The following is a 16,893-nucleotide window of genomic DNA, read 5'->3' as shown; positions in this document are numbered from 1 at the left end:
AGGGGCAGTCAAGCAGGTAAACAAACAACTGCCCCTGTCTGATATAAATGAATTACTTACACAGCTGTACTTGAAAGACAGTATGAACCTTTACTACAAGACTACAAAAACATAGGTCTTAATGTATTTTGGCTAGGGATTCAACATCCTAATACCCTACTTTAAGGCAACACTTGGGGTAACAGACTATTCAAGTTTAGATACACATAAGACCTGAGCATTAAGGTGTTTGTGATGCTGTAAATATTATACAAAACAGTTCAATATGTACGAACATGTGTTTTTGGTGGCAATGAACCAGGCACTTAAATCTTTAGGGATATCTAGGGGGGGAGTTACAGATGGCACCACCCTGCCTTCCCCTCACCCTCCACTACAATGGCCACAAAAACAGCTCTTTATTTAAGGTGATATTACCTCTGATCACTCATAGTAGGTCACAGTGATGCACAACACTGGAGCCACTTGCTGTAAAATGTTAAAGAAAAAGTCCATTCAGAAATACTGTAGAAACATGCTGCTACAATGTGCGCACTGACAAAGGGATTATGGTTTTCAGGTGTTTATACAATTACAAAAACATCACTATGCATACTATATATTCCATTTGTGTAATTAAACCCCCCTGCATCTTGCAAATTGGACTTTTAAAGCAGTGTAAGTATACTTTATAGCCGAAGTGTCACAAATCCGTTCGTCTTTCCGTGATTATGCACCTGAATCACTTCCCTCACGGTGAACAACTTCAAAGTTGACTCCATCACACGCAGTACATTTGTTTACATACCAAACTGTCACTTGAGCCTTTTCGGAATTCCACTCAGCAATTCCAACTTGTGGCCTCAATAATACCATTTCCTCCCATGCTGACTTGTTTAGAGGTGTTTCCTAGAAGCCTCCAGAGGTAAAATTATCAAGTTACTCAAAAAAAAAAAAAAAAAAAAAAAAAAAGCAAAGATTGAAAAGCTAATATTTGGTGCATTCTTATGCTAATCAGTCCAGACACCCTGGTTTAGTGGAATACCTGAAAGCATCATTAATTAGTGTTATTCATTTCAGTTGTGCGTCTCCTGCCTGTCATGTCCTAAGAGGAAAACAGTCTACAGCCATCTCTCAGGCTTCGTGTGCACAGGTTTCACTGTGCAGCTAAAGGATGTGAGATTCTTTTTTTTGCCAACTCGACATGTTCCCTGCTCAGATCTTCAGAAGTATACTAAGAAGTGGTAGAAAAGGGAGGAAGCAGACCCACTAAAGAATTCTGCTAAAGTCTGAGCAGCGACAGTGATGTTTTACCTGCAGCTCTGTGAATCTTATCACGTATGATGAAAAACCTCTAGAGAAAGAGTGTTAAAACTTGACAGTGACGCCCGATATAAATTACAGCGATACACTGGTAAGCAACAGGCATCACTTTGTGTCAAATTCAGGTTTTGAATGTTGAATTTTACTCTCAAATGTAAAGCTATTCATGTAATGGCTAGAGGTCTTATTAGGGTTCCTCAGTGGGGCCAATTAGAGAGGTGTCATCGGGGTCTGGAGGAGTAAGTGTTCTTGGGGACCCTCTGAGGATTTGCTCTGAACTGTCCTCGTTTGGTGTCTAGCGGCTGCTCAGCAGAAACTCCGCTCCTGTCCAGTCTCGGGTGATCTAATAAGACGTTACTGAAAACATGTGCTGACCAGCTTGGGCACATTTTTTATATTTTTAATGTCTCTTCTCCAGCAGAGTGCCAGTCTTACGGAAGAAGTCCATAATGGTGCTCGTTGCTAAAACAAGCTGCCCCTCCACTCTCAATGACTTTCAGCCAGTGGCCTTAACCTCTATGGTTATGAAACAACTTGAAAAACTAGTCAAAGAAGAGCTACTCTCAAAGACTGAGTGCCTGCTAGACCCTCTTCAATTTGCTTATAGAGCTAAGGGGGGTGTCCAAGATGCGACTGCCACTTTACTTAATCTTGTATATAAGCACTTGGAAGGTAGTAAGAATCATGCCAGGCTGTTTTTTTTTGTTGATTTCTCATCAGCTTTTAACACAATCCAGCCTCACGTTTTGGTGGAGAAGCTTGTTAATGTCTTTGGTGTCGATACGTGTCTTGTGAGTTGGATCCTTGATTTTCTTACAAATCCATCACAAGTCAGGGTCAACGGAGCACTGTCCAGCCTACTCCCCTCCTCCACCGGATCACTTCAATACTGTGCTTTACCTACCCTTTTATATACTTTCTACACAAATGACTGTGTCAGCCGCTACGCTGATGGTAATTATCAGCCTGCTTGATGATGAAGTTGGACATGGGCAGGTTCTTGATGATTTTATATTATGGTGCAAAGGAGCTTTCCTTCAGATCAATGTCACTAAAACAAATGAGATCTGCATTGATTTCAGACAGTCCCCCCCAGCTCCTCAGTGCCGTGTGATCCGTGACAAGCCAGTGGAACTGGTACCTAATTATAAGTATCTGGGTACTGTAATCGACAGTAAACTCAAGTTTGACATAAATTGTGAATTGCTGGTTAAAAAAGGTCAGCAACGATTATTCTGTCTGAGAAAACTCCCCAACTTTCAGACTGATAGGACCCTGATGAAGCTCTTCTACTGTTCCTTTACCCAGTCAATCATTTCCTTTTCCATCATATGCTGGTATGGTAACCTTGGCAACAAGGACAAGAACTCCCTCAGGAGGATAGTAAACGTGGCCTCTAAAGTAGCTAGGGTGTGTTTTAACAGTCTTAAAGACATTTTTAATGCACCAGGTAAAAGGAAAGCTCAGTCTATTCATATGGATGTTACTCATCCTCTTAATCCGAAGTATAAGTTGCTCCCCTCTGGCCTTCGTCTGGCAGTACCCCAGGCCACAAAAACAGGTACAAGTTCTCCTTTGTGCTTACCTCCATCTGAGCTATAAATGCTGAGGAGGAGGAGGTAATGCTCTGTGTTTTTGCTGTTGTACTTTATCACGTACTGTGCTGCACTCTATCCTGTTTGCTGCTCTACTTCTCTTTATTCTGTATTGATACTGCTGACTAAGCGACAGTTTGCACTGAATTACACCTGACTAAATGACCAAGATTGCTGCTAATGCCCCTGTCTATCTTATTTGTGTGATTTTTTTTACTGTTTTTACTGTGTTTTATTGTTTGTTTATTGTGAACACTACATTAAAAATCACCCTTCAAGGGACAAATAAAGTTGAAGTTCAAGTTGGAGTCTCTGTCGCAGCTCTCTTGTGTCTTTCTGCAGCCTTTTTCTGGATCCTGGTGGAAAAAGAGAACTGGTTTAAGTCAGTGACAAAGGTACTGCCAATGAAAAAACGATTCCTTAGCCTACGTTGCAAGAATTTTAATTCTGTGCTGACATTAAGCCGAACACTGCTACATTTTATCTGCTTCTAACACTACAGAGAATGGGCTTGAACTGAATTATAACATATCAGACAATATCTAAATAAAATTGGATGCAGATTTGTAATATTTTGATAAGCTTTGTGTACATATACGTTTTAATCAATTTACTAATCTGTCAATAACTGAGTATGTGGTTACATCTGGCATCATGGCACCATTACATTCATCTCCAGGTCCAAACAGTCTATTACTTATAACTGGGATAGTTTAAAATATCTTCTCTTTAGTGAGGCACAAGTTAGCATTCAGAGGGGGCTTACATTCAATTATTTATATCAAATATAGTTACTGGTGCAGATTTCCATGGTCACTTTTTACCTGCAGCAGATCAAGTGTCTTAAATACTGTTTAAGCTCTTGAAAGGCTTCATGCTTAGCTGTTTGCTGATATAAATTTTTTCATTAACCTTCCCCTGCACTCAAAAGTAGAGATAAAGGACTGACAAATGAAACATGAGGTGTAAAGATGTTACATACCACACAAAAGCCTTGTTCTGTATCAGGTTATTCCATACAGATCTGGTCTGACAGACGCGATGGAAACTAATGTTATTTAGCTAACATGCGAAGTTTATCAAACTTCATTTTCTCCTTTTATTTAGAATGCAACTTTACTTGTGGGCTTCATCCACTTCCCCTGCTCTAAGTGGTAGAATGACAACTGGATCTATTTTATGGACTAAAGGAGACAGTACTGCACCTGATTGAATACAGAGGAATGAAGAGGTTTGGAAATAGAAAGTGACATCATGACTTAACCAGGTAATAAACACAAGACGTTTTCCACCCACAGTAATAAGAAGTAAGAAAACTTACATTATTCCTCTTTTCCTCTCCAGTGTTTTTTGTGTTGCAGCTGACAAAAACCTCTTTCCTCTGGGATGACCTGTGAATCCACTCTAAACAAGCACATACACACCCACATGTATACACTTGATTATTCTCTTCACACTGGAACAGAATTAGGGGTTGACTGATTATTAGCCCAAGAAAATTAAAGATTAAATTCTCAGAAATATTACACAGGAAACAAAAAAATAAAATTTTCATCAATTTTTACCTTATAAATCTTTGGTGGGTTATTTTGTGTATTTATTAACAGCTAAAAGTTAACCTTATGAATCACTGCTCAGAGCCCCCTGCGCCTTTTAGTTTTGAGAAAATGCTGAAAAGTTTTTTTTTAATTAAACATATTCTTAAAAGATTCACTGAAATGTTTTTATGTTAGAGTTTGTGCTGTTCCCAGATTTCACATTCTGGCTTTACATATAATATTGGCCACACATCAGTCAACCCATAACCTGAATAACATAAAAAGTTAGAACGACGTGTATGATAACAAATATAAATCAGTGAACTGAGTGTTATTGCCATCCATAAAACTCATGAATAAATCCCAGTGGTCTTTCCTCTCCCCGCCAAACACATAACTGCTTTTTCAGTACAGACCGAGGTACTGAAAGGTTACCTGTCGTTTGAGCGCCCTCTCCCTGTTCAACTCTCTGTCCCAGCTGATCAGCTGCATCCTCTCTCCGTCTGACAGGCTGAAGAATATATCATAGACCTCATAACGCGCAGCACGTAGCTGGAAGAACATGCAGTTACAGAGCAGACAATGGTACATTATCACTCTTCTCTGTTGTCATAACTGCTAATATTCATGGTAAATGCTCATTGACCACGTGGAAGAGGAGAGAGGTTAACAGACGGATACAGCATGTGTTTGACATCATACCTGCAGAGTGACCCTCTCCTGTAACAAAAAGTCTTGTTTGTTGCACTGTTCTCCTCTCCTGAAGGCCAGCAAGAACTGCCATGTGTCCTTTAAACACACACAAAGCTGTATTCAGTGAACAAAAAGAGTATTTGCTCCTCTTATGACAACAACCGAGTCCTGCTATATAAAGATGTAACACTGCTGTCTCAAGAGCAAAGATTCAAGATTCACTTAATTGTTCCACATTGAAGCAAATTTGGCATGGGCTTCCACTTGTGCTGACAATTAAATTAAATGCAATTTCAGTGTCAGTCTGTGTGATTATATTCTCACAAAAGACTGCAATTTAAAGAGATCCAGTATTTGGTGATATTTTAGACAGAATTTCAATTTTTAAGGGCTTTGTATTTTTTTTAACACTAGCTAAGTTTCCATGTTTGACACATTGAAAAATGATCCATTACTTGAAAAAAAAAAAAGAAATCACAATATGACTTTTTCACAGAGTGCAGCCTTTGCTTCTACATGTGCTGAATCCCCAAAAATCATTAAAAAACAGTTAAGATGCATAAAGAATATAACAAGAAATCTATAGGGAAAAAGGAAAAATGCACCAATAAAATAATGAACAGAAAAAAAGATTAAATACAAACAATGTTGGGTAAATAGCTACAAAAAAACAAAACAAAACAAAACCACTCACTCTGATGGTGCGAACCAGCTGTGCCACTCGATCCGTCTTCAGGAGCCTCCGAGTTAGAAAACCCTTCACAGCTGCTACCAGTAGGGGGCGGTAACGCTCTGGGACTGAACTCAAGGATCGGGAAAGCGAAGCCTGCGAGCGATCAGAGGGGTGAATAATGAGGACCAGAGGGGAAGAGAGAGGAGAATGCTAATACCATCAATGACATCCAATTAATTTCCTGCAAAGATTCTCAAGGTCTTTTGGTTGGCATCTGTTTAGAGCATCAACTCATGCAGACTTACGGTTCATCATTGTAATAGGAAATAATAAGCTGAATAATAAGCAGGCAGTGTGCTGGCTGTCACTCACTTGTTGATTCTAACACGGCAAAGGGGCATGTTTGTTAGACAAATGTAGTAATGGAGTTCTTGTACTGGTTTAGTGCTGGCGTGGGTTATTGATAAGGATGAATGACTGATCACTTAGGTGTGTAAACCTACAGGTGATGAATAAAAATGCTACAAGCACATGGGATGAACTGGACAAGCTTTTTGCATCATAGACATCAGCAAACAAATGTGATCCTGATACCTGAGAGATGGTAGGAAAGGTCAGCGTGTTCCCAAGATGTGAGGTTGACATGGAGCAGGGGAAGGACACGCTCTGGAGGAGACGGCAACGCACAGCCAACGCCTGAGAGACAGAGACGGGACGGACAGATAGGAGGAAAGAGAAGGGGAGATGTGGATATGTGCACACGCAAGCGTGCATTTGGGAGCAGGCAAGGTTGGAAAATATTGAATTGGAAAGGACAGCAAATGAGGCAGGAGGAAGAAATTAATTGAGGGTAGAGAGAAAGAGACAGAAGGGGAGAGACGGGGCACAGGCAGACGCAGGAGGGATGAGATTGGGGGGGTGGGGGGGGGTGACGGGGACGAGGAGACAGGAGATGGAGGAAATTAATACAGCCAGGGAGCAAAAATGATGGTGGAAGAGGTATGAGACAAAACAAAGCAAGCGGGATGAGAGGAAGGGGGGAAAAAAAGAGAAGGAGAAGGGACCATTAGTGGTGGCACTCACCGGGACGATCTGGCACTTAACCACAGACGCTCATGAATTAAACAAATTATCCTTTCCTTTTCTGTGTCAATTCCCTCGACCCCCCCCCCCCCCCACTGAAGAGTCCAGGCTGCCCGCGCTCTCATCATATCACAAATGATGGAGGGGAGTCAAAAGAAAGTCTTTTTATTAAACAGCTTATGTTAATTATATTGTTGTTAAGGATACATTAATTAAACAGAGACAGCGATTAATAGGGCAAGGACACTGGCCAAGAACAAATACAGGCACGAGCTAAAGAAACAAGAACCAGTTGCCAAGGCACAGCTAGCGTCCTTGAAGTCTTGCACGTGCGCACGCGCACATACACACACGCACACACAAACACACACACACACACACACACACACAGAGAAACGAGCGACCGTGCCAGCTCGACTCTTAGGGATGTAATGAAACATTTATGGTCGAATCTCTGTGTTTTTCTTTCTCACAGGGGAGAGTCTGAAGGTCTCTTGTAATGAACAGATGTCTGTAGTCTGTCCACGACCCAGGTCTCAAAGCTCATTCAAACAGGTAGGTTGACCATATGTGCATGTATATACTCAGTGTGTGTGCATGTGTGTGGGCACGTATCTGCCGAATCTTTTTCGTCTCAAAACAACATTTACTGTGGGGTCAATGAAATCACTGCTTAGGATAAGAAACTCTTCGTTTATTCTGTCTGCAAAGGATCGAAACACTGGCCTCTACATTAATTTTTAATTTTTCATAGGTGACTTTGGGAGGAGTCAAAGCGATGGGGGGAGTGAATTATGGCTAAACCTGTACTGTAGCATGATGCAATCTAATGAAAAAGGGGACCAGCGGGACAGAGGACATATCAATGTGAACGCATTAGTACCATGTTGAGTGTTTTACTACATGTCTCATACATGTCTGACAACGTGTTTTATTCAACAACAAAAAGGGTGACCTATTTCATCTCAGCAGGTAAAAGCTGAAACCTGCCGGTATCAATAATTATTATAATAAATGTCAAATCATTTTTTCTTTTAGGTTTAATGGCATAAGAAGTTATGACTTTAGTGGAAGCTAATGACGCTAGATGTTATTTGTGGTTTAATATTTTTTGTAACTAGACGAAATTAGACAAAAATGACAAAAGAAATAATATGAAAACGATGTACAAAATAAGACAAATATAATGAGTGACATAAATGATATCAGACAAAACAAGACAAAATATGTGTCGTCACTGATTTTGTGATTTACTGCTTATTTTTTCATTCAATTTATGGGATATTAAATCAAAATAGGGGCAGAACATCCAAAATAATCATACATATCATGCACAGAGCTTTTTGCTTTGTTTCAGGTCACACTATCCACTTGAGCGGCCACTCTCTCACCTGTATTAGTTCCTCCTGTTGTCGTCTGTGCTCCTCCTGCAGGGCTCTGACCTGAGCGGCGTGGACCTGTTTTAGTTGTTCCTGCTTTTCCCTCCTACTGCCATGGCCTTCACGCCACCACACTGCAGCTACAAATCAGTAAACACAACAGTTCAGTGTTGTTGTTGATATCCTGAGGCATGATAACACTTTACAGAGGAGACGATAAAGGGCAAAGCTTTGCACACAGGCTTTCTGCAGGTTTCAACAAGTTAAATTTGACTCCTTTTGTTCAATTTAACTCTGAGATCTTTTAAGAGTGTTGACAATGCATTTTATGACCAATTTTACACACAATTACTCACAAAATACATGAATCTATTCACGTTCAGTAAGAACATGACCACACATAACTGTGTACATTGGGTAATCCGAAGCTCCCAACATGAATACATAACAATGTTTAAAGAGTGCATTCAGTGGTGTTTTTTTGTGGGGAATTTATGTTTTTTTTTTTGTTTTTTTTTACGTCCCATAATGACTTTGTATCTAAAGTTCCTCATTTGAACATTTTCTTGCACAAGGTGTAATATACTGTTTTGGGACTAAAATGAGCTTACACTCACCCGTATTAAATGAATGTCACAGTAAAATTTTTAGTTTTAGTGCAATTTCAGTTTGGGACTTTTTCCTTCACTGGGAAAAAATTAAATTATTACCTTTTAGTATAGTCTGACAAGAACCAAGGCTTCTGCACCTCTTCTCTTTTTACAGGCTGTACCAATCTGTGACGTAGGGTTTTTGAGAAGATTTTCTCTAATCACATACAGCTCTGGAAAAAATTAAGAAATCACTGCAATTTCCTCTGGAATCAGCATGTCTGCATGTATGACGGCCATTCCATTCCTGTCTGTTCAATTCCATCACAAGCACACCTTATTCTACTGAATAAACACCTGATCCATGTCTTATTTAAGGAGAAGTATAAACACCACTACTGTGGCCATCACTATCATCTTACATTAGGCAAAAATAGTGCCATTCGTACTGCAAAAGTAATTGGAATCAAAAAATAACTACTGAAAACTATTGGACTTCTGCTCTGACAATGTTCCCAAACTCTGAGGACTGGTTCTTCTATCACGACAATGCAGGTGTGGATCATGGACCACCAGATGAAGACACTGTCATGGCCAGCCCAATCTCCAGACCTGAACCCACTTTGAAAACTTCTGGAGGAAGATGAATGGTCACAAGCATTTCTGAGCTTCTTGAATTTCTCTGCCAGGAGCTGCATGAAGTCATCAAACAGCAATGGTGGAGAGCAAAGACACATGAAAGCTGTCATTGAAAATCAGGGTTATTCCACCAAATACTGATGTCTGAACTTTTCCCAAGTTACATTTGTATTGTGTTGTTTGGAAATGAATATGAATTGGTTTTCTTTGTATTATTTGAGGTCTGAAAACACCTGCATCTTTTTGTTATTTTGACCATGTATCATGTTCTGCAAATACGTGTTCTAAATAACAATATTTTTATTTGGAATTTGGGAGAAATGTTGTCAGTAGTTTAGAGAATAAAACAAAAATGTTCATTTTACTCAAACACATACCAATATTAGTAAAATCTGAGAAAGAGATAATTTTGCAGTGGTCTCTTTTTTCCAGAGCTGTATGTTTTCAGAGGTAGAGAGTTAAACATGTGATTGACAGCTTTAATTACCAATCACTGTTAAGTTCCTCTGATATGACTTTATTGCTCTAGTTTGTGGTTCATCACAGAAGAAATGTGGCATCTCCCAAAGTTGTAATATTTTGGTTTCGCTTTTCTACAATGACATTAATGGTGTCTTATCTGTTTTTATATTCGGTCATTTCACTTACAGAGAGAGCTGCAAAATGAAGGTGTCTATTCTTTCTCTTTCTCATTTACATTTGTTTAGCTGGAATGATTATTTGAAGCTCTTAATAGATGATATATATTTTGTGCATCAACTGTGTCATACCCTCACCTTTAGGAGTGCTGGAGGTGGGTCTGGGCACTGGACTAGCTTTTCTGCTGATATTTCCTCCTCGTTTCATTATGTCCTCAGACACGTGCATGAGCAGTTTACGTTTGACCTTAGATAGACCGCTCTGATCTTCGACCCCATTCTCTGGGGTCAGATGTTTTTCCGGAACCAGATGACCTTTTGAGTCTGATCCAGATCCCTCCTGAAGCCACAGCTGCGATGGTGTGTCAACATCGTATGACTGGTTGAGAGACGGCGAGCGGGTATAGTCATGATGTTCCACATCCACCTCATTCCTCTGTACTAGATGGTTACTAGTGTCCGACAGTACACAGAGATTATGTGGTGCTGTGGTTTCAGAGGGACGAGTTCTGAATATGTCGGGGACGCGCATCCGCTGTGCTGTAGAGAGGATATGTTTACCCGGTGGCTGCTGCTTTCTGCAATCGCCATCCTGTCCACAACTCTTTGTAAATCCTGTACCTGTACTACTTTCCTTTTCTCTCTCTGTTGTTAAGGTTTTAAACAGCCTTATCTCTCTTAAACTAATTGCCTCCGTTTGTATATCCTGCTCCACAACAGGAAGCTCATCTGTTTGATAAATACTCTTTTCCTCACACATGTTCTTACAACTGTCCAATGACTGTCTACTTAGGAACTCCCTGTCCTTGTGGTCTTTGTTGCTGCTATCATTATCATCATCATCCTCCCCATGGACAGAATCATTCTGACCCAGCTCTATACGCTGACCAGATTCACAGCAGGTGTTACTTTTTAGGCTGCTCTCAGTTTGGCTGCAGTTCTTGTCCATGTTCTCTGTAAGTGTTGTCTCCAAATCTGAGATCAGTACTTTCAGGCCGGACAGGTTGAACTCCAGCTGATCTAAGTGCTGTGAACGCTTTGCCAATATGCTTGTTACATCAGATTCAACTACAACATTCACAGTGGAAAGAGCTGCTGTAGGGCTGCTTTGTTGTCCACCATTACCATCTTTGACCTTTTGGTCTACATTTCTTTCACTAGTGATCAGAAGCTCCCTCTTAAAGGTATTGTCAATAGCTCCTTCTACAGATTTTGAAGAGCCTTTGACTTTACAGTGGACAGGACTCCTACAAAAAGTAGGGGCTGGGATAGTGTGAAATTTCCCTGCAACTTTAAAAGAAGGTGCGAGGCAGGTATTTTCTGTCCATGTAGGCTCTTGCTGAGGGAATGAATCAATACCATTAAACTCTGTTGCATTTAGCCTGTTATTTCTGGAGGCTGTTTCCTCCTCAACACTGGTTATAATATCAAAATGTTGTGTGCTTTCAAATGTGAAGCGTGGCTTTACAAGTATTTCCTCACTCTGACTCTTTTCCCAGGATTTTTTCAGTGACATTTCCACTCCTGTGGGGATAAAAGTGCCACATCTTTCTTTACTTTTCTTTTGCTCTGCAGTCACTGTCCCCATGTTAGAATACTCATCATTCTCCTTATCTGAGAGACTTTGCTCCTCCACCTTTCCTTTTGGCTGTTCTCGGGTTCTCTCCTGGATTTTAGTGTTTTTGGCTTGGATCCTAAGCATCTGCTGGCGCTTCCGATACTCCTGAGATTTTTTCAGCAAGGCCTGCAGGCTCAGACGATAAGGCTTCTTAGATAGCTTTGAGTCTGCTTCATCTACTGGGTTGTCTGCTGGTTTTGCTTCTCCAGGCTGAATGTGTAGTTCTGCCAGCGTATAGTTATCCATCTGTAGACTATTTGTAACCTCACTGTTTTTTAATGAAGGGCCTATGCTGTCATTTCTGTCCGAATCTTGATCAAGTACAGTGGAAAAAACTGTATTTTCCTTCGACTCAGCACCATCTAAAAAACTTGTGGTGGATTTTTCAAATGGCAAATGGGCACAAGTGACTGAATTATCCTGGAAAAAGGTGCTGCAAACATCTTCTACTGTGTCACCTGCTATTACATGATTACAGATGGATAATTCCAATCCACTTTTCTCCAATTCCTGTCCATCTACAGGAGGGTAGCTAATAATGTCTGGCATTTTTGCAATTGTGTCTGAAGTGTTATGTAGAAAGAAGCCTCCCATGCTCTCACTTCTTTCAGTAGAGACAAAGTCATGGCTGTCACTCCTTGTGTCAATCTGTCCAGAGACACTGATGGTGTTTTCGACATTCTCGTAGGTCATATAACCTGAGGATATTGATTGGTGGCTCGCATCATTAAGATGGGTTGGTAGTGATCCCTGCTGGTTGTCATGTTGGTTAATAAGGCTTCCTTCACAGTTACTCAGATGAGATTTTATATGAGAGGTGAAAAAGGCACTGCATGTAGTTGATGTCAGTGGAGGAAGAGACACAGCATCCATTTCTTTTTGTTCAGATGGTGGGGATGACACTAAACTATCCTTTGAAAAAACACTATGTGACACTGATCCACTGTTGCTCTTACAGGAAGATAATTTTGAGCAAATTTCTGATTCTTTAAGCAATTCCTCCAATGTTGGCATCTTTCTCAGCTGCAAATAAAAGAGCAAATAATAACAAACAAAAGATTATTACTGTCAGAAGATCAGAGTTTTTCATTCCATTTCATTTCCATATTGCAAATAAGCCACAGCTTGGCATGCATGTTCCAGACTTTGACTAACTGTATGAGAACATGATATGCAAATGGACAACACATTATCAAGAAGTAAATTATTTAAATGGTATCTGTAAAGAAATTACAGCATCCCAAAGTTTTTAATCCATATGTGGTTAATCATGTAAACTATACTGTAGATAGTAGTATGTGTTGTTTATTGTTTGGATTTTAGCATTTTCCATAGGTTTGTTGGTAATGCGTTTTCTTAAGTCTAAAGGTCCTACATATGCAATTGATCATTGAGAAAGCGTATGTGTGAAAAAAATGAGGAAACCTCCAAAACATAAAAAAAAAAAACTGGGCACTGCAATCATTACATCTTGTAAATCTCATTCATTTTGATGCTCTCCACAGTAATCTTACATGCATTTAGAGTAGCTTTAAAATAGTAGAGAAAAACTGCAATACATGTATGCAATAATAGGAGAGCTCAAATACAAGCATGTTAAGTTTGTCAAGTAGAGTAAATGTTAAAGCAGGACTATAGTTACCTGAACACTGTGCAGAATAGTTTGTACGGCAGCCATTCTTGGGTCCTCCTTTGACTTTGTGTGTTTAGCAGCCTTCTGTGCTTCATCTCTGTGTCGCTGCATCTCCTCTCTCTGCTTCCCTGACAGCTGTTGTCATCACACAGAAACACGAGGTTAATTTGTCTTAGCTTTTGTTCTCCTCTGTTTAAAATACCCGAGGTAGTATACTTCTATTATCAGACAAGTAGGCTAAATTCACACTGCATTACACTGCAGTAATTAAAAACAGAAAAAGCATCACAGTCTTATATATTAAAGCTGGAAATGTGTGCGTCTCTTGGCTTCACGTCTGATCAACTGTCACAATACTTTTTATAACCACTTCCAGCACCAGGGTGACGGTACACACACACATACAGATATATATATATATATGTATATATATATATATATATATATGTATATATATATATATATATATATATATATATATATATGTAGATATATATATATATATATATATATATATATGTATATATATATGTATAGATAGATAGATAGATAGATAGATAGATAGATAGATAGATAGATAAGGAATTTGAGATTTTAACAAAGAAATTACACATATCATCTCCTACCACGGGAGGAAGGATGGGCTTTCCATAGAACCGAATGATAGATGATGCAAATATGTGTCTGTTGCTGTTTTCTTCCTCTTTCTTTCTCATCTGGGAGAGATAATACTCCACGAATTTGTCGTAGTCCTCCATCTAGTTGCAACAGAATGAAAGGTTAGTAAAGCTGACCTAAGGCCCAACTGACGTCTATATGTTAAGGTTATCTAGCTAGTTGTCTTGTTGCTAATGCTAATTGTGTATTAACGCTAGCTGCTGAGCTGTAACACTAGCTTGCTAGCCAGCTAACGCCTTATCTGTCGTTGCTGATATTATTAACACCACAGTGGTGGGTGAATTAAAGACAAAAGACCAACATTAACCGAAGTTGATAATTTCAGCGGTGAAATACCTTGCTAAGACAGTAAAGGTATAATGTGTATCACACAATAACAGCCGGATAGATCAGTGTTTACATTTTTACCCGCCTCTCCTCCTGAAGCAACGGTGATGATGACAGTTCACAAACCGTCAGGACAGTCACAAAACCCGGGGTGGATTTACAACACAATACTGAAAATCCAGTTTTAATACTACCTAAAACACAACTTGAAACTTATAATAACATAAAAACTTCTCAACTTTTGCTGTTATTCTTCTCAAGCGCGTTATATGACCATCATCTGCTAAAGGTTTGTCTGACATATTGCAATTCCACTCTGTTGTAAATATGTATATAGTCTGTATAGTTGTATTTATTATTATTATTATTATTATTATTATTATTATTATTATTATTATTATTATTGCATGCACATTTTTCTTGCACTTTATTCTGTTGCTGTCGTGACCGATGAATTTCCCCGTTGTGGGATCGATAAAGTCTCGAATAAATATTATAGAATAAACTCTGAATCCGCTCCATACTAAAACTAACTCCGTTCCGGATCTTCCAGGGCGCGGCGGCTCATATCTCCACACCGCCACCTACAGACTGGACTGAACACAAAGGAACATATCTTTCGCCCCATAGGATGCTTGCCTAAGTCATATTTTTGGCAAAATTGTGATGTATGCGTAACTTACTTTCCTAACACTGCTTCATTTTATGTACATATCAGAATGTGGTCAAAAATATGACTTAGGCAATTATGTTATGAGGCTAACAATATGCAGGAAAGTCAGTGAGAGGATACTTTAACCTACATTTTGTACTCAAGTACAATTTTAAGCAGTTCCACTTCTCTTGATAATTTCATTTTCTTTATACTTTATGTTTTCACTCTATTACATCAAGTACAATACAGTACATTTTACTCCACTGTATTAACATGACAGTTTGAGCCACTTTTCTGATAGAATAGATCTTTATCACAAATTTTTCTACAAATTTGTAAAACCAAGCATGGAAAGACTAACGGATTAGTAGTAATTAGGCTATCACTGGGGTTTAACAAATCTAAAGAAAAATTTGTGATGAAAGTCATACGCTGCTTTAAAGAGTGTCAGCAAGAATGAGATGAAAGGTGTACAAGACAGTGGTGAGAACAGCCATGTTATATGGGTTAGAGACAGTGACACTGAGGAAAAGACAGGAGGTAGAGCTGGAGGTAGCAGAGGTTAAGATGCTGAGGTTCTCTTTGGCAGTGACCAGGATGGATCGGATCAGGAATGAGTACATCAGACGAGCACCACATGTTATTTCGGAGAAAAAGTCAGAGGCCAGACTCAGATGGTTTGGACATGTACAGAGGAGGGATAGTGAATATATTAGTAGAAGGATGCTGAGGTTGGAACTACCAGGCAGAACATCTAGAGCAGTGGTTCTTAACCTTGTTGGAGGTACTGAACCCCACCAGTTTCATATGCGCATTCACCGAACCCTTCTTTATTAAAAAATAAAATATGAGTTTTTTCAAATTCAGGACACAGGTATATGTTTTACTGGTGCACAAAATGAACCGTGCATTAACATCACTGTGTTCAAAGAACAAAACCAATACAGTGCATGAACTCACAACAAATTACATACCTTTTCACAAAGACATTACCTTTTTTAATACTACCACAATGAAATGGTTTTAATTTTTAACCTTATGTATTCCAATAATGAACTTATTGTATTTATGCTATTTATCATTTTTAACATTTTAACACACACCCATCACCTAATTTCCATCAGGCTACAATAATAATGAATATTTACTGCAAATCAGTGTGACATCTGCTGTTGTCGAGTGTGTGTCTTGACCTCTGCCGAACCCCTGAGACTGACTCACCGAACCCCTAGGGTTCGATCGAACCCAGGTTAAGAACCATTGATCTAGAGGAAGACCCAAGACCAGATTTATGGATGTAGTGAAAGAGGACATGAAGGTAGTTGGTGTGAGAGAAGAGGATGCAGAGGATAGAGTTAAATGGAGGAAGATGATTTGCTGTGGTGACCCCCGAAGGGAACAGCTGAAAGGAAAATAAGATTGTCATTGCTACAGGAACAATGAAAATTAATTTAGTAGTTCTGTCTCTGTTTATCAGCAAATGCTTAAAGTTCAAAAGAGACTGTCTCACAAAAGAAAGACATACCAATATACCAAAAACGCCAGAAATAAAATATTAAATATACAATTACTATTAAAATATACCAAAAGCTAACTCTATACTATAGAAAAGAAATATGTACAACATAAGGATAGTTACAAGGTAAAGTTTAAAACAAGATGCATAGGGATGATTATTGCACTGAAGTAGGGTGAGTATTGCACAGGCTGGGGGTGGTAGTTATTCAGTCAGTGGGAGGTGGGTGGCTACATTTAACCACTTGTGGGTCAAAACCACATGAGTCGGTTTGTTTTTGTTTTTAGTGTCCTATATCACCTTCCAGAGGGGAGGGGGTAGAAGAGAGGGGGGGAT

At 39.3% G+C, this 16,893-nt stretch overlaps 1 protein-coding gene across 1 annotated transcript; it reads right to left on the bottom strand.

The window, feature by feature from the left end:
- Positions 1-1,164: 1,164 nt before the first annotated feature.
- cp110 (centriolar coiled-coil protein 110) lies at positions 1,165-14,500 on the bottom strand. Its single transcript, XM_030140983.1, has 11 exons — positions 14,468-14,500; positions 14,008-14,139; positions 13,391-13,516; positions 10,269-12,771; positions 8,276-8,403; positions 6,396-6,497; positions 5,823-5,954; positions 5,138-5,224; positions 4,871-4,987; positions 4,219-4,301; positions 1,165-3,253 (listed from the first exon to the last, which is right to left on the bottom strand). Exons 2-11 carry the CDS (start codon positions 14,137-14,139, stop codon positions 3,196-3,198), a joined length of 3,468 nt encoding a protein of 1,155 aa, XP_029996843.1. The 5' UTR covers positions 14,468-14,500; the 3' UTR covers positions 1,165-3,195.
- Between the last annotated feature and the right edge of the window lie 2,393 nt (positions 14,501-16,893).

This window comes from Sphaeramia orbicularis, chromosome 1 (assembly GCF_902148855.1).
Source record: "Sphaeramia orbicularis chromosome 1, fSphaOr1.1, whole genome shotgun sequence".
NCBI classification, from domain to species: domain Eukaryota; kingdom Metazoa; phylum Chordata; class Actinopteri; order Kurtiformes; family Apogonidae; genus Sphaeramia; species Sphaeramia orbicularis.
The sequence above is the reverse complement of the archived record's forward strand: the minus strand, read 5'-3'. Positions and strand labels throughout refer to the sequence as shown.